This window comes from Pimephales promelas, chromosome 3, assembly GCF_988280905.1.
Source record: "Pimephales promelas chromosome 3, fPimPro1.hap1.1, whole genome shotgun sequence".
Classification (NCBI taxonomy): Eukaryota; Metazoa; Chordata; class Actinopteri; order Cypriniformes; family Leuciscidae; genus Pimephales; species Pimephales promelas.
The window spans coordinates 1,213,743-1,232,904 of NC_142771.1; the positions used below are offsets into that span (position 1 = coordinate 1,213,743).

A 19,162-nucleotide genomic window follows, 5' to 3' on the forward strand; every position below is an offset into this window, starting at 1 on the left:
AACTGATACGCCGACTTCTGACAAAAGCGGAAGTTCGAAACTACGGTTGTGCACATAGCCCATACAGATACAGTTGAGCTCCTAAAAACTACGGGTTTTCCAGTCTCACGGAAAAACTGCCACTCCGTGTTCAATTAATTATGAGTCTAAGTCTACACATTACCTTTTTAATGGTATTTTAGGATGCCATTGCCAAACAATTATTATAATAATGTAATAATGATTTATACAAATATTCCTATGACGTAAAATCCATATAGAAAAGTGCACACGTTTCTATAAATCACCCAGCAAAGACAGGATGCCTATTCTTAAAGTCTTGTGCTGTTTTATGAATGCAAAAAAACATATCATGGTTTCGATTTTAGTTCATTGGCACTATTGGATACATCTTTACAGATGCTATCTACTCAGTCACTGACTGTAGTGCATGACTGTAGCTTGCGGCCAGGAGAAGATTTCATCAGGTAGCATCCAACCTTCACCGGGTGTTTCGACCCTGAACCACAACACCCTCCAGTTGGCGGGTCGGCAGTGGTGGCCAGTCACTGCCCACCTCCTCCTGGCCCCCAGCTCAACTCCTCCCTTCTATTCCAGAGACAGCAAGACGCTCTTTCTGCTGCCTCACCCAACCTACGGACAGCTGCCTTTCTCTCCCTTCCTGCTATACCCAGAGCTGTGAGTGTCTTCCACACTGACTGAGCAGGGAAGCCCCTGCACCCGACCTCCACCGGGAATAGCCAGGTCTGCCACCCTTTGGCCCTGCACTGCTCAACGAGGTCCTGATACTTAGTGGCTTTCCGCTCATAGGCCTCCTCGCACCCGTCTTCCCAAGGGACCGTTCGATCAAGATTTTCTTCCTACCCTCCTCGGACCATAAGACCATGTCCGGCCTCAGTGATGTCTGCACAACCTGGGGGAAGACTAGTTTCCTTCCCAGGTCCACCCTCATCTCCCAGGACTGTGCTACTTGCAAGAGGCTCCTTTCCCTCCTCTTGGGGGCTGGTGGCAAAATATTACGCTAGAGACCTTCATATTAGTTTATACATTTTACATCTCATATGTTTGTTAAAAGGCAGATTCGAACTCGTTTCCGAGCGGATCGAAAGCTCTTTCACGAACTACACGCTTTACCATCTACGCCACTGTAGCTGAGGCGTGATGAGCGTGTTTTTGCCAAGAAGACAGCTACGCTCCGTTTAGCTACTTTGAATGAGGGCGCTCACTCTGACCATTATTCTTGAAATATTTTTTAAATTTGGGATCTATCACGTTTGGGGGGGCATTGCCCCTCCTTGCCCATGCCTAGATCCGGCCCCGATAGGCTACCTTTCTAAATTATAAAACGACATCAATTGGGGGAGCGCCGGTGCAAGGGTGTAACTTTTGGTTGAGAAGTGGGGGACACAAAATGGGGGAAAATGTTTTCGATTTGAATCCCATTTCCTCCATTTCCATATATATTTTATGGACGATGGTGACACAAAATAGCCAACAGGAAATAATTAAGTTGTTTACAATAATAAATTATGCGGGAAAAAAAATAATAGGCTACTAAACTATGTGAAAATATGTCTTACTTTATTTATTGTTTAATAGCCAAGACTTGAGAGAATAATTTTACAGAGTCAAACATGTTCGCTATTTTTCTCTTCACATTTCGTGTGTGAATAAAATGAAATATGTGAGACACAATTTCCACTGCAAACAAACTTTTATTTCAAACTAACCGCGAGGCACATCCACCAAAACGCAGAATCACAATCTCACAAACATTTTTTTTTAAATTTACCTTTAATATAAAGAGATTTTTTTATTGTCCTCCATCTATCACTTCAATTCCATCTCTCACTCACTATCCACCCTATACTATCATTTCTCTTCTCACATAAAAAACAAACACATGCTTCCTGTACTCATTCGCCTAAATGTTAAAGTCTACGGGTACATTGGTTAATGGCTACATGCTAACTTCTTTATAGACAACTGAATGTTAACTGAAAGTCTACATGATACATTGCTGATTAGAGTAAGTAGAAATATACTTGTAAAGTAACTTAGTCAGCAGACTATCAATAGACAATCTATAGGGGGACCATCAAAATAAAGTGTTACCCTCCTGACTTAATCCAGCATTTCTTTGTGAATGTTACAGACTGACATTGTTTGTTTATAGTTTATAATATCTAATATATCTAATCCAACACAAGTGAAAAATCCTGCAGGTCAGCAGTGCAACACTATAGTTTTAGGCCTGCACTTCTCGCTCAAAATGCGGAACCAAACTTGTTTGATCTGAACAGCGAGGAACTAACGCAACACATTTGTTACTGTAGCCTATTTGTTAATCGTAGTTAATAATAATACAACTGTTAATTATTTGTTCATGTTATTTCACAGTCAGTGCATTAACTAATGTTAACAAATACAACTTTTGATTTTAATAATGTTTTAGTAAATGCTGAAATTAATATTAACTAAATAAATGCTGTAGAGGTGCAGCTCATTATTTGTCCATGTATTAAACTAATGAAAACGACTGTATTTAATTAATGAAAGATAGAAGTCTAAATCTGAAGTGAATTATATTTAGTAATATTACCATCATTTCCTGTTTTCGTTTTATGTGTTTGGCATTCTAATTGTATCAAAGGCTTTTCATACAATGCCAAGGAAAGAAAGGATTAAAAAAAACCCTACTCCTCTCTCTCTTTTTTGGTGCCATTTTTGACCCTTCCTCCCCTGAAAAAAGAAAAGAAAATCATTCATTATTATTGATATTATTTTTATTATTATACTATTATTCATTCATATATTACATTATTCTGCAACATTTAGTTGTAATTAAATTATTGTTTTGTGGAGTGCAATAATGAGTAGACAAGTGACGGGGGTGCGTCGAGTTAGCTTTACCCTCCACTCCAATAATTCAGAACTGTACAGCAGTTAGATAGACACAACAACGTCAAACCGGAAACTCAAAACTAACTTCAGCTTTTTTCTTTTGGTGAATGTCTCTCAGTGTTATTTGTGGGTCACCACAGTTTATTAAACTGTTGGAGTACCTTAATATCACATTTAAGTCATGCTGATTTTTGGAGGAGAAAACTAAAAAAATGGCACTCTTTGTGTGATATTGATTAACTACATAAAATGATATAAATACATTATATACATTTTAAAGTATATATACATTTTAGGGTCTTGATGTTTGTCAATAATATGAAATATTTAATCCGGAAAGGACAAAACAAATGATAATGAATGAACCCAAAAGGTTCCTAGAACCTTTTTCCTGGTTACAAATTATTGAGCCCTTAAAAAGGGTTCCGTATAGAACAGAGTTTCCGCTAGAAAAAAATGGTGCCGGTCAAAGTGACAGGCAGAGTTTTAATTTAACGGATATTTTGATGATATGACGGACGGTCAAATATCGCCTCTTAATTAGTCAAGAGGAAAACAGGAGGCAGGCTATGTAACTTAAAAAATGACATAATCAGGCCGTATAGAATGCAACATGTTTATCAGCATAACTTTCAAATAGAAGGAAAACATGAACGCCCTATTTCCCGCTCCGCTCCGCTCACACCAAGAGAAAACTCCACGTCTTTTACCCGCCTGACTAAAGTTGCTTGCATTGTATTCTGACTGCATCCCCAAGCGAGTCTGCAGCAGTCTGCGCAGAGAGGGCGTCTCGTTTTCTCCGCTGCTGGCCTGCTTTCAAGATGACAAAACGGTGCTATAATAAGATGGACCTGTATGTTCACCCGGAAAGTTATAATTTTAACACCCATTGTGACAAATCTCCTGACATTTTTTTGCTGTGTATACACGCAAAACCTGTTTTTGGCGTATAAATGCCACGAGAAATGACATTCGTGCCATACGAACTTGAGAGATCCTGCTGTATCGGCAGGAATATCCGTTATATGACGTCTTGGGATGACACCGGGTTGGGTTGGCAGGAAATAGAGTCTGCTCGCAGAAGCAGCGTTCATCCGATTGTTTACTGCTTTATTAGTCATAACGGCAGCACACCACAAAAAAAAAAAAAAAACCCTGTGCACATATTAACACGATCAGACGGTGGATATGCGTTTATTTCACCGGATTCACCGAAGGAGATGCAGAGGAACAAGTAGTAGAGAAGTGGTTTTGAACGGCGGCGTGGACGAGGTGTGGAGAGATAACTAAACTCAATTACCTTTCCGTCATTTTAAAGGAGACTTAACGGGCACAGAACATCACATGAACAGGTAGGTCATACAAAACTATTTTCTTAAGAACGAATGAATGAATGAACGAATTGATGAATCAAGGACAGATCTTTATTTCAAACAATTAAAAGAAGAACGGAAAACATCAATAAAATAGCTATACAAACAAGTAAAAGAATAAGAAGAAGAAAAAGAAAGATACATAGGCTATATACCAAATAAACTATTTTTTTTTTAATTTTTTGCTAAATCTTACATATTTTACGAGTTTCCAATTCGTATGAATTAATTCTGGGCATAGCTATGCAATAGCCTACCTGCCCTTCCTCTCTCATCTCTTTCTTCTCTCAGTCTCTTTATCTTAGCACTGAGCACAACACACGGTCAATAGAGTTTGTCCGTATTACACGTGACGTATGGATTTCTGTGTATATTCCGTTTCACATCGAGGTCATTCATACACCGACAGCGGCAATAAAAGTAGGCCTCAGTTGGTTTCCACAAAAACATGAATATGCAAAAATAAATAAATGATGCTGATGAATATAATGATGCTGAAAATCGTTTATTTTTTTAGCTTTGATCGCAGGACTAAATTTTAAAACATTTCAAAATGCTGAACAGTAGGCTATAGAAATACTTCATAAAATTGGTGTTTTAACAGTATTTTTGCAAAAATAAATTCAGCGTTTTTCTTTCAAAAACATATGAAAAAGTCTTAATTATTCTCATCTGAAACTTTCCTAATAACAGGCACTGAGAGTGTTCTTGTGTAAATTTGAGAATGATATTTTGAGTTTTATGAATTTGTATGGACAATTTCGCGGAAACTCCCGGTGCTCCTCACGCAGCATGAGAAGAGTTATTAGGCTACATTTAATTAAACTATTGATATTAAGGTTTTAAGATTTTAACGAAGTTAATCAATCAATTTTTTAACAGTGTATTTCATTTTGTTTTTTGATTTTTGCATTTTAGTGACAACAATGAAAACTCTGCTCAGGAGCCTGAAGCCGGCTCGTGTTTGGTGGAGAGAGGGAACACCGTAGGTTATATCTGTCATACAATTTTTATTTTTTATTAAATAGATAATGTCAATATATTCTGTGTAACTCTTGTTTTTTATGTTTATGTAGTCCAATTTCAACGGGAATGAAAACAAGCTGAAAGCCTATCTCTACTTGATTGCCAAGAAGTTGAAAGAGATGCTTTTGATCAACGGAATCAATGTATTTCGTCCGGATGGAAACATCTATAAAAAATTGTACAAGCTCTTAAAAATGATCATTAACTCGGACGTGGGTTCTGGTTCTGGTTCTGGTTCTGGTTCTGATTCTGATTCTAATTTCGGGCCTATACCAATTGACATCAAAACAGACATCAAAATAGCAGATTTTAGTCACTATGCTAAACTAATTTGTTTTCTCATTAATACCTGGTGTAAAAGTCCAGATAGGCAGCATATCCACTTCTCAGTCGGTAAATTTAGGGTAAAGATGCGAGCAGACGATCTGTACTGCTGCCATCCAATCAAAGAAGAAGACAAAGGGAAACTTTCTTATCCGAGATTGCAAACATCAACATTTTTTAAAAAAAACTGTTCTGAGACTCTCTGGAACTACATTACAGGGAATCATGACAAAGTGTGGTCTTCTATACAGGAATTCGGAGACGCCGTAGCACTGTGTGCTGTTTTATACTCAGAAGTTATCAGGAATCATAACATGTGTTACCTGAACATCCTCATGATGGTGACCTTTAAATCATGGCAAGATTTTAAAGCCAACAATCCCATGTTAACAGGAGGATCATGGAAACATCAGGATAATAAGGTCCCAGAAGAGGTTAGAGAAAGAGAGAAAATACTTCTTTACACTTGTGTCGAGAAAATAATCAGGAGAGATCAGGAAGTAGGAGATGAGGCGCTACATTCGAGTTTGCTCTTCGAAATGAAGAAGCAGATTGAGGATATGTATATGCCTGTACTGTGTTCTGTACGATAAGCTCCTGTCACTGAGACAGATTAATTGTGTATTTAAAATATACTTGCCAATAAAGTTTTCTAATTGTACAAAATTCCCCACCGGTAGCGTCCAGTAGAATTAGTTTTTTCCCTAAAAGTCTGATTGTCGTGGTGTGGTATTGCTGTGCGTGAATAACTATCGTAGTCATCGTAGATGTTTTTACTTTTAACATAAAAAGTAAACTTTAAGTAGATTGGTTAAAAAATATGCTTTGTTACACTTTTAAGAAAAATGCTCAACACAAGTATACTTTTAATATATTTCTAACTAGTAGAAGCATTGGTAATAAATACATGATTCATTATATTTTTAAGAAATATGCTACTTTTAGTGAATTTTTAGTGCATTTAAAGAAAACACATGTTGCTCTTACAATACATTTTTGAAGTACTTTGTGTAAGAACAGAAAAATTATTAATTTTTTAGTGGACTTAAAATATATAACTTTATAAACACTTATAGGCCACTTAATGCAATATATTTAAAAAATCTATGTATTTATCATTTTAATATTTAAAAATATTTGTCAACTATTATTAAGCATTGCATCTATCATACCTAAAATTAATGTTGTGCACTTTTACTTGTTTATAGACTTAAAAGGCTGTTGTCCACTGCATGCTATAATCCCCACAAGGATTTCATCATATTATTTGAAATTGTCCAGGTAATCAAGAAGACAAGAAAGATTCTTCTTCAAGGTTTATTCAAAACCCACAAGCAATCCAACACTGCCAGGCAGTATGTGCAAACATCCATTCTTACTCTACACCTTTTACAACATGTGGACTACAGCGCCATCTCCTGACAAGTACCTATAGCGCACACAACAGATACATTTTCGTTTAAATTCAAACAATTGCATCCTGATTGTTACTTGAATGTGATTAGACTTAGAAGTCTAACTTTAAACTGTTAAAATCATAGAGCAATCGTGTCTCTTTAGAGGACTAGGAGGAAACCATTCATATGGATTAGGTGATATATATATATATATATATATATATATATATATATATATATATATATATATCTTGTCAGGGAGCAGGAAAATAATATACCTTTTAAAAAGATGTATTCCAACTTTCCTCACGCAGCAGCCTTCCTATCATCAGAGAGATCATACAGGACAGAATCAACATTTCTAATCTCTCCGCCATTTTTTTTTCTACCCGCGCATATGACAGTTCATTATAGTTCATCATCTCATCACAGTGTGTATTTTTATTGTCCTACCCTGTAACTAAACAAGAGCGTAACAAACACCATTTGTACGGAACAAAAGTACATTTCCCAGTATTGCAATAGTTTTACATTTACATTTTTCCATTGAAACATGTACGCCCAAACTTAAACTTATGCACTTTAATAAAAACTATAAAAACATTTTTAAAAAAATTGTTTAAATACATAGTACCCTGTTTATTTAAAAAAGCCTACACTGTAAAAATGAATATGCTTTATCTAATCAATAAAAATGTGGCAACAGATTACAAGCAATATTATTTATTAAACTGTACAAATTAGAATTGAGTAATAGTTAATCAAATTAACATTCTAATTAATTCTAATTTGTGCAATTTAATTAATAATATTGCTTGTAATATGTTGCCACAATTTTATTGATTAGATAAGCATATAATTTTTTTCAGTGTATACAATATGTATTAGTAAACCATTATTATGAAAAGGTATGCAGTGTGTGTTCTCGCTAAACTGCTCCCAAATGTAAAATTGTTGTACCATAATAGTAGAATAAATAAAAGTTCAACACAACTACAACACTGTTGTCATCGTTTACACACAACAACTCAAAACTGCTCACACAAACCGGCAGTACATAATAAAAGTCCTCAGTGTGACTCGACATGAAGCAGAATAAATCTGCACAACTCTCCTTACATGCTTTTATTTAAAGTTTTTACTGTAACCTACTATAATTTTTACATAATTGCTAAATTAATTTACTTTATTAAAGTAAATGTTTTGCTCTAACTGCTTCTGTGTTGTCCAATTTTCTAATGAATGATCTGTGGTGTTTTTAATATTATTGGCTGATGCGTGTATGATCTGAGAGCATTGTTTGATTGCCAGAAGGGTCACAGATTCCCTGAATGTGGTTTGACAATTTGGTTTTATATTTAACATTTTGAATAAGTGAGCGATGGTTTCAATAAATGTGTTTTGGCAATTCAGAAAAAAATTATCTAGCAATCATAATCATCGCATTTGCATTAAAATATCTGTAATGACGTCATAGATAGCCTATCTTCAATTGACGAGTCACTATGGCACGCCGTTTTAGCATTTAAATCTATATTTTGGAATTAATCTACAATGTGATTATGAATAGATGGGAGACTCCTGGGAAAGCAGGTTTCTGCTGGTAGAGGTGTTAGTGAGGCCAGCAGGGGGCGCTCTCCTGTGGACTGTGTGGGTCCTAACGCCCCGTTAAACTGAGGCCCTGACTGTCTGAGGTCATTAAACATCCCATGGCACTTCTGGTGAAGAATAGGGGTGGTATCCAAGGTGTCCTGGCCAATAATCCTCCTAATAACCCCAATCTATGTCTATCTCTCCTCTCCACCTATAGCTGGTGTGTGTGTGTGCACTGACGCAGTGGATGCGCACACTGGTGGTGTTGAGGAGAGATGAGAAAACAAAAACTTATTTTGTTCCACATGTGAATAATGAATTTCCATTACTGTTAAAATATGGTTTTATGGAGATCCAGAGACAGATGCTGACCCCTGTATAAGACCAGAAGGACTTCTAATCGATGGGGTGTGTTGGTGGGGTTGTGGCGTGCTTCCTCCACATTTTTGAGAGCATTTTTGTAAGCTATCTTGACGGGCCTGCTCCTAATAAGTATAATCAGAGTGGTTCTGCACTACTACTCAAGCTTATCACGCTTCATCAATATCAGCATGATCTGGACAACGAACAACGCATTCTTCCATAGGGCCAGCAGAGGGCCCCCTAGAGTCACACAACAGTGACATAAAATAAATTAAATAAAAGAAATATCCCCTTTCCAGGAGCACTATTAAAGTGTATACCGTCAGTGAGCAAAGCTCCAGCTGTTGGGGAGTATAACGGGGCTGTAAAATGATAACCTTCGGCATTTAAATTTTTTTTTTGTATAATTATTTTCTTTGTTTCAAGGCAGCTCCATCAACCTTGATGCTAAAAGCACAGATAATTTCAAATCAGTCAATCTATTTTATTTTTTCATCAGCAGGACCTCCAGCTCTGGTGTCACCCAGGAAGCGGACAATCCTGGTAAATTTAGGCCTAATTAACAATTACTGCTCGCTTGGAAAACTAACATCCAGCATATGTCAACTTACTAAAACTAATAATAAGTAGTTAATGGCCTAGTATTCAAGTATTGGCACCTTATGGCACTATCTTCATTAGTTTTTTTTTTTTTTTTTTTTAGTACTTTAGTCTCACATGTCTTGATATAATTTTAATATCATGCAATCATCAGACAATTGTTAGGGTGTTTGTTATAGTTGTGTTTGTGTTTTCTTCTATTTCAATATTTTGTTATATATTTTGGAACTATTTATATAAATATATATATATAAACATGTAAAAAATAAACATGTCAAACATTGTATCATTTTTACATCTTGTATCAATTAACCATAGATTTGATAAAAAAGAGCATGTATTTAACTATGAACTAAAACAAACTTGTAACTAAATTAACTTTTTTTTTTTAATTGGAATTATTTAGTATCTTTATATTAGCCTATATAAACATGTTTAACACGATGTTATAGTGATACATTTTTTTATGTGGAAATTGAGAGTTCGGAAACCGCGGTTGAACTATATCTTTTTCTTAATAGGCTCCTGCAATTCAAAAGCATATGAATAAAATAATCATTCACATTAAACGATATTTATTCTTGTGTTGCCAAGACAACATTCCAAAAACGCAACACATACTTTTAATATATTTAAAGATTTTTTTATAGTAGCCTATATTTGCAATGTAGGCCTACTGTTGAAAAAAAAGAAAAGAAATACATTTCAAATTCTATACTTTTCAAAGTGTAAATTAACGAATAATTAGAAACTGAAATATGTATGTAGGTATAACAGCATTTCGTACGGCCTTATAATCGTGTTAAGAAGAACGTATGAAGATAGAATTAATATATACAGAATTAATATATTTAATCACGACTATAAGGTGCAGACTGTAGATATTTCGACTAAATTAATATTTTACAACAAAAATGAAGCATCACTGAACTTGAGCTTGAACTGACTGTGACGCTATTTTAACCAACTTTGTTGCATTATTATTTCCCAGTTTTCTCAGTAAAGCTGAAGGGAATAACACAAAGAGGACAGGGCCGTTTATGAGTAACATTTAGGGCTTCAACTTAAACTTATTTCAGTTATTGCCGAGGCAACATTTCTAATTTTCGTTTAGTTTCTGCTAATTTCCACTTAATTCCGGTGTAATGTGTTTATGGTTATGGGATTATTACTAACTGGAAATAATAAAACCAAAATCGAATACATACATAAATTATTCCTAAAGAGCAATAAATAAATAAAGTATAATAAAACTATAAAATATGAACTATAATAACACTAACGAGGCTTTGATCAGTCCAATGAATATACGCTGCATTTCTATCATTTTTCTATTATTCCAAACAAACTAAATAAAGTTTACTTCAGAAGGAAAATATTAATTTCACTTTTTGGTAACACTTTACAATATTTTTCCATTGGTTAACATTATTTAACACGAATTAATGCATATAAAGCGTTTATTATTCTCAGTTTATTTCAACATTTATTAATTCTTTATTTTAATCAAAAATTGAATCTGGAATAACTCAAATTAAAATAAAATGTTTTTAATGTAGACATTTAAAATAATAAATATGACTAAAACGACTAGAGTTTAAGTGAAAAACTTGAAGTAATAAAATAACTAAAGCTTAAATAAAAATAAGAACTTCAAATTCAAATGAAAGCATAAAAATAAAACAAATAAAAATAAAACAAATCCATAATAGTAAAGACTCTTTTTAATGCACTAAAAATATTACTTGAAATAAAATAAAAGTTAACTGAACTAGAAGAAAACATTTAACTTATTTTGTTAGTTACAAGGCATTATTTATCTTTTTACTTGCAGTAATACAAAACATAACCCTAAATGAAATGGCACTGATTCATTCATGTTATCATGAACAAACAACACACGATACTTTTAAAGCGTTTATTATTCTTAGTTAATTCAACATTGCATCTGGAATAACGGACTTATGTTTTAAGACTGCCGGGCCTGAGGGGATCTTCCCTGGTCAGGGACTTTCCAATCGTCTCTGAAAACTGCTGTAGACAGCAGAAAATATTCCACAGTTCTGCTGTTTACTTATTACTTAATTATTATTTACTTATACTTATTAGGCCTACCATTCTTCATCCTCTCAGCGGTGTCATTGAAACCTTTACGGTCTGCTACATGAATTGTTATGTTGTCCATTTGCATTTCACAGTGTCATGACCGTAAGTAGGCCTAAGGCAAATGCAGGTAAACGCAGGTCTTTATTAAGGCAACCAGGGACAGAGAATAATCAAAATAATAAATACCTGAGTTTACCGGCATTTGCTTCCTGAATAATCCGGGCGGATGGCGCGGGGACTTGAGTGAAGTGAAGACAATGAAGATTATCCAACCAAGACGACGATAATAATCCGCAGTATCACGAAGACGAAAAAAAGCAGAAACACACCCGAGGCATTAAACAACGATCTGACAAAAGGAATGAGAAAGCGGTGAGTGTAAGGATATAATGCAAGGAGATCGGCTGCAGCTCTGGTGATGAGATGATGATGATCAGCTGGAGCGGATCAAGGAATGACACACAGTCACGCCCACTGCACACGTGCTTTCATACAACAACAAACACGAGAAGCAATGAATCTGTACACCGTGACACACAGGGTCATGCAGGTTCCTTATATATTCAACAGGGACGGACTGACAATCGGTGCGTTCGGGAAAAGTCCAGAATGGCGGTCCGTAGGTACAAAAAAAAAAAAAAACCGTAGGTACCAACGCAAAACGTCGCTCAATCGTTTAGGCTATGGTGTAAAAAGTTTCGTTTGAGCTGCTTCGGTTTTTTAGATAATAAAAACATAATAAAAATGTTGGTCATTCTGAGGTCACCAGCCCCACAGGATCCAAATTCACCCCCAAGGCGTCACCTAATGACGCCTTGGGAAGCATTTGACCATGCTTCATATCTGACGCTTTAGGCGCCCTTTAGCGTCAGTTAGATGACGCCCTGGGATCGCGTGTACCCTACCCCCACCCCACACCTAAACCTAACCGCGTCATCCAACTGACGCTTTCCTTTAGCGTCAGTTAGATGACGCCGTAGGATCGCGTCATGTAAGTGACCCTAAAGGGCGCCTAAAAGTCAAATATTGAAGCATGGTCAAAGGTGACGCCTTGGGGTGAGAATGCGTTGAATAGTCTCGTTCGTTTGTGCTGGATTGTGCGGTCAGGAATTCGCATGTGCTGCGTCAGGTTTTAAAATATTGGACAATGAATGACAGAGAATTACACCGTGACTTCTCCAGGCCCTTAATTTGTACACTCGAGCTATGTTGCTATTTCGGACTATAGCCTCTTTGGATGAACACTGGACTGTGAAAACGGAATCCATGTCGACTGCCGGTTTCTTGGGCATCTGGCATAAGCAAACATAATTACCCTCATCAAAAATCCTGACTCCAAAAAAATGTAATGTACAGCATACATTTGTCTTCATCTGTATTGGTCTGAATACAAGGATAATATATCTTATATTATAACCAATATGGTAATGTTGACCCCTAGATTGTCATGTTTAATGAACTTAAAAAGCATTGCTAATAATCACTAGTTTAGGCTAGCTATGAAATGTTAATTACTTTTCTCTACTAACTCTACACTGTTACACTAACTCCACACTAGGCTATAATTTGATCTATTGTCATATTTTAAAACCCGACGCAGCACAAACAATTTTATTATTATTATTATTATTATTTTTTTACCGCAGAAACGACTGTTTTTGGTGAATTTGGATCATGTGGGGGGCTGAGTGACCTCAGAATGACCAAAATATTCTTTATGTAAAAACCGAAGCCGTACAAACGAAACTTTTTACAGCACAAACGATTGAGTAGGCCTATATTTTGACGAAGCATATTTTGGGTTGGGTGGTGTGACGTTATGAGTAGCCTAAGTCAAGAACTCCATTACCCAGCATGCCTCAGTAGTCGAGTAAAGAATATTAAACTGGCAAACACGTCTCGTCTGCTTATTATTGCACTAAACAAAACAACACAGATGGGGTTAATTGATTGAACTCTTCAATTTAAGTTCAAGTAAATAAAAACAATCACAGCAACTGTATTTTCTTATATACTATTTTAGGATGGATACATTGGATGCAGGCTTGTTCCTCTCACATGTTCCACAGGCTTGTTCCTCTCACAAAGAAAGAAAGAAAGAAAGAAAGAAAGAAAGAAAGAAAGAAAGAAAGAAAGAAAGAAAGAAAGAAAGAAAGAAAGAAAGAAAGAAAGAAAGAAAGAAAGAAAGAAAGAAAGAAAGAAAGTTCAAGTTTCCCTTGTTTACTGAAGAGCTGGTTAAGTTTTTATGTGTGGTTCTACAACACACTATACAAGAGAAATAAACATTAGTATACATATATTCTAAAACATAAACATTTAAATAATTAACAGTATTCAGGCTGTGTACAATCCCATTAATACAGTCGTACAGGACAATGTTAAATAATTATTCTGAACATCGCCACAAGATGGCGCTAGTAGCGCACAAATGTCACTCAACTGGGCATGCCATGTGCACGTGATAAGAGCCGAAACACTGAATAGAAAGAGAAATTCAGTTACGCAGGACTTTACAAGTTGTCTTCTGCTGGATTCATGCAGGGGCAATAAATTCACAACAAACTATGTTTTATTACAAATTATGTATTTTATTTATTTTACTGTCAGAGCAGAGAGAAGCGGAGAAGCCAATTCACATGCAGCCAAATATTGCTTCAATGAAGCCTTTTGTTTACCTGAAAAAGGTGTGTGTGTTATGAACTTTTTTGGAACAGGAAATGTTTTCTGTCCTGTGTCTGTAAATGCAATTCTACATATTATATGTGATAACATGATTACGATTTTGCACTGTAACTGCAACATCATGTTTGCGTAAAGAAAAAAAGAAGAAGGACATTTTACTTATCAGCACAACTGTGTCCTACCTCCGTGAATTTGGCACCCCATAAAACGAATTAATCTCCAAAACTATGCCAATGGTTTGTGCTGATTTGTGCCGTAAAAACGAACATTTGTGCTGGTTTGGAGTTTGAGATATTGAAGATTATTTTTTTGGTTGTGTTACGTCACTCTCCACCCCATATCGTTCAAATCGCTCCAAACCGGTGTCATTCGTTTGTGCTCTGTTTGTGCTGGTTTGTGCCGTTAAAACAAACATTGTATCCATTTTCCTTTCGCAGATATAGCAAATTTAATTAGGGAGCTGTGACGTCATTCTCCACCCCATTTCTTCTGAATCGCACACAAAATGTGTCCTTCGTTTGTGCTTGGTTTGTGCTGATTTGTGCCGTTAAAATTATCATGGTATCTATATCCCCTCCTTTAGAAATATCAAATATAATTCGGGACAGTGACGTCACTCTCCACCCCACCTCGTCTAAATCGCCCCAAAACGGTGCCTTTTGTTTGTGCTCGATTTGTGCTGTTTTGTGCCGTAGAAAGAACCATAATAAATTATACAATTCTTCAGACATCCCAAAATCTTTGGAGGAGTAGTGATGAGTGACGTCACGCAAGCAAGCCGCGCTCTCCATCTCGTCTACAAACCTGTCTGGCGCGTTTGTGCTCGCACAGGGCCGCGGCTGCTGTCATTGTTCCTTTCTTCTTCTTTAGATACGGAAATGTTTTGGTCTAGATTTGTGCTAGATATTGACATTTGGTCTTTATAAAATCTCCAATGCACTATGAAATGTAGTAATGTAGCCCAGTACCCTGGCTCAAGCCTACGTGTGACTGATGCTGTAATTTTGTCCAATAAAAAAAATAAAAATAAACAAAAAGTTGTGTACTGTCTTAAGTTTTCTGAATACTGAAGGCTTCAGTTTACAGACATTTAAAGTCTTTCTGCCCCCTTAAAAACATTTGTTTACCCCAAGCACTGCATGGGAAAACAAAACAGGAAAAGGCATCTGGCTGTGAAAAAGGTAAGCATGTGCTCTGAGATAAAATACTAAAAAAGTACTAAAATCATCAGTGCTGGTCAATAAAATTTACAGGATAATTTAGTAGATGCAATGACATGATTGGGTCTTTGTCTCCAAGTTCTTTGTCACCCATCTCTTGTTTGGCTTTTCTTAATGTTGCCAGATTTGGCAGGTGGCTAGGCTCTGGGTCACCAACATCCATCATTTTGTAAGCCTCAGCTGCTCGCCATACATGTGCTGGTTTTCGGCCTTCCCAGAGTTCTTTAGAGACACGTGTTCTCAGATCTCCTGATAACTTCCGTTTTGCTTTGCCAGTATGGAGACTTTCATCAACATTACGGATTATGCATTGAAGCACAACTGGTTCATTGTCCACTGGCATGTCCTCTGCTGTTATAGACAATTGTGCGTCACACTCGGTGCAGTTCCCAATTATGTCTATGTAGTGAGATGCATTATTTGGATAAATTTTTGCCCTTCTGAATCTAAGAGTGCATGAGGTCTTGATATTTTTCCATATCTCTTCATACAAGACGTGTGTCCATGCACCACGTTTCAGGATGGTGTATTCTCTTTTGTCATTGTAATCAACCTTTTCAGGCCAGATTTCCACCCATCTCTGATGAGAGAGACTGATCTCAAATGTAATGTCGTAGCATTGACTTTTGTCTGCCTTTGACACTGCTGAATGAAAATCTGCTGAGCTTTCTTGTGAGTTGTCATTGTTTGGACCTTGATCTTGGGTATCTGTGTCGATTTTGCATAGCTCAAGGATTTGCCATATATTGTGCCTATTTGTCTTCACAATATAAAGGTTCTTTGGTGAAACTTTGTTATTTAGTTGTTTGCTTAAATCTGCCCACACCTTTTCTGTGGGAACTGCTATGTTTCTTCCTGTAATAATCTGGTCCTTTGCAGCACTGATGACTTTGATGATGTCATCACGTCCACAGGCTGGTTTCCTAGGCATCTGATCAAAACAGGGATTATGTTTAATGTAGTTTTTAATAAAGTAGTTGGGCCAAATTAACTAACTCGTGTGTGTGTGTGTGTGTGTGTGTGTGTGTGTGTATATATATATATATATACTATATATATATATATATATATATATATATATATATATATGTATGTATATTACTGTGGTTTGAATAAGCATGTAACCTGTTGGTAACAAGTATGTATGTGTATATATATATATATATATATATATATATATATATATATATATATATATATATACATACATACTTGTATATAAATGTATATGTATGTGTATATACATATGTATATACATGTATATATGTATGTATATATATACACACACACACACACACACACACACACACACACACACACACACACACACATATAGGGAGTGACTTAGTCGCAATTCAATTAAACTGCATCTTTTTTTTTTTCAAAATCAGTTCAAGTTAATGATGGCTAAAATAAAAACATATGGGCTATGCAATTTATATGTACAATAGTCCAATTGTTCTGAGGTCATTCAATTAGATTTACCTTAGAACATCTTGTCATCCATCCTATATTGGTCGTGTTTGGATATTGCAACTTTTTTTATAATTAGAGAATCCATCATTCGGTGGCTTTAAAGAACATACTGAATTTTCAATATTTCAGTAAAAATCTCATCTCAAAGTCATTCTTTCTGTTGTTACTCTTTAAATCCAATCACATGGATCACCTAGTCAATGAGTTCAGAAAAAGATTTACTTATAATCCTTTTGTGAATTAAATCAACTAAATCATTACAAAAGAGCATGAAAAGACAACACATTCTCCAGTTATATGAAAAGTAGCTGATAACTGAATAACTGAACTTGGCCAGGACAGGATGGGTGACAATCTTTTCTGTGAATTTGTTAGATTTTAGTCTGTTCACATTTGTAAAGTTAATTATATGACTTCACAGAGGATTAAATGGAACAGATGCCGCTTGTATATTGCTTTTTGTAATTTCCTCTGATAACATCAAGCTTTTTGCCATGAAATGTGCATTGCTGTACATTTCTTAACTAATAACTTAATGTATTTTATGGCATGGCATAAGAATCTAGGTCTACTCTTATTAATGTGACAAATGGAGGATCATTCGGACATGATACATTTAGCTGATTGCCCAAAATTAATGAAAGGTTTCACATCTTTGACATGTCTGTCAATTTCTTATTTGTTCAAATTATCCTGTAAATTTTATTGACCAGCACTGATGATTTTAGTACTTTTTTAGTATTTTATCTCAGAGCACATGCTTACCTTTTTCACAGCCAGATGCCTTTTCCTGTTTTGTTTTCCCATGCAGTGCTTGGGGTAAACAAATGTTTTTAAGGGGGCAGAAAGACTTTAAATGTCTGTAAACTGAAGCCTTCAGTATTCAGAAAACTTAAGACAGTACACAACTTTTTGTTTATTTTTATTTTTTTTATTGGACAAAATTACAGCATCAGTCACACGTAGGCTTGAGCCAGGGTACTGGGCTACATTACTACATTTCATAGTGCATTGGAGATTTTATAAAGACCAAATGTCAATATCTAGCACAAATCTAGACCAAAACATTTCCGTATCTAAAGAAGAAGAAAGGAACAATGACAGCAGCCGAGCACAAACGCGCCAGACAGGTTTGTAGACGAGATGGAGAGCGCGGCCTTCTTGCGTGACGTCACTCATCACTACTCCTCCAAAGATTTTGGGATGTCTGAAGAATTGTATAATTTATTATGGTTCTTTCTACGGCACAAAACAGCACAAATCGAGCACAAACAAAAGGCACCGTTTTGGGGCGATTTAGACGAGGTGGGGTGGAGAGTGACGTCACTGTCCCGAATTATATTTGATATTTCTAAAGGAGGGGATATAGATACCATGATAATTTTAACGGCACAAATCAGCACAAACCAAGCACAAACGAAGGACACATTTTGTGTGCGATTCAGAAGAAATGGGTTGGAGAATGACGTCACAGCTCCCTAATTAAATTTGCTATATCTGCGAAAGGAAAATGGATACAATGTTTGTTTTAACGGCACAAACCAGCACAAACAGAGCACAAACGAATGACACCAGTTTGGAGCGATTTGAACGATATGGGGTGGAGAGTGACGTAACACAACCAAAAAAATAATCTTCAATATCTCAAACTCCAAACCAGCACAAATGTTCGTTTTTACGGCACAAATCAGCACAAACCATTGGCATAGTTTTGGAGATTAATTCGTTTTATGGGGTGCCAACTTCACGGAGGTCTGTGTCCTTAAGAGCTGGCTTCGCTATAGCGTCTTCCTGTTGGCCAACGTGTCTCTCCCACCGCCAGATCTTCACCAGGGCAGAACATGTGCCACCATGATGTGTCCACAACTTACAGGACATTTTCACTATAACTCGTCTGTCAAGAAAAAAGTTAGGGATACTATATCTAAAAGCATGTAACGTTGACTACATACTGTGCAAACGCGCAGACCCGCAGCACCACCAGTTTCAGAACCCCAGCGCCAGAACCGGAAGTGAGGGAGGGGCGGAATTATTATTGTTGCATTATAATTATTTTAGCAAGAATGTAAGGACAAGACGGGCCTTGAGTTCCTCATTT

General features: G+C 36.1%; 1 protein-coding gene across 1 annotated transcript; it reads left to right on the forward strand.

Moving 5' to 3' along the window:
* Positions 1–430: 430 nt before the first annotated feature.
* On the forward strand, positions 431–6,282 carry LOC148981823 (uncharacterized). Its single transcript, XM_089127401.1, has 3 exons — positions 431–678; positions 5,196–5,262; positions 5,354–6,282. Exons 1-3 carry the CDS (start codon positions 431–433, stop codon positions 6,218–6,220), a joined length of 1,182 nt encoding a protein of 393 aa, XP_088983527.1. The 3' UTR covers positions 6,221–6,282.
* The last annotated feature ends 12,880 nt before the right edge of the window (positions 6,283–19,162 follow it).

Excerpts from the sequence above, each read along its gene's own strand:
- LOC148981823 (XM_089127401.1), top strand. The coding sequence starts at position 431 with ATGACTGTAGCTTGCGGCCAGGAGAAGATTTCATCAGGTAGCATCCAA. Across the intron at positions 679-5,195 it reads TTCCTGCTATACCCAGAGCT|TGACAACAATGAAAACTCTG; the intron begins GTGAGTGTCTTC and ends TTTGCATTTTAG. Across the intron at positions 5,263-5,353 it reads TGGTGGAGAGAGGGAACACC|TCCAATTTCAACGGGAATGA; the intron begins GTAGGTTATATC and ends ATGTTTATGTAG.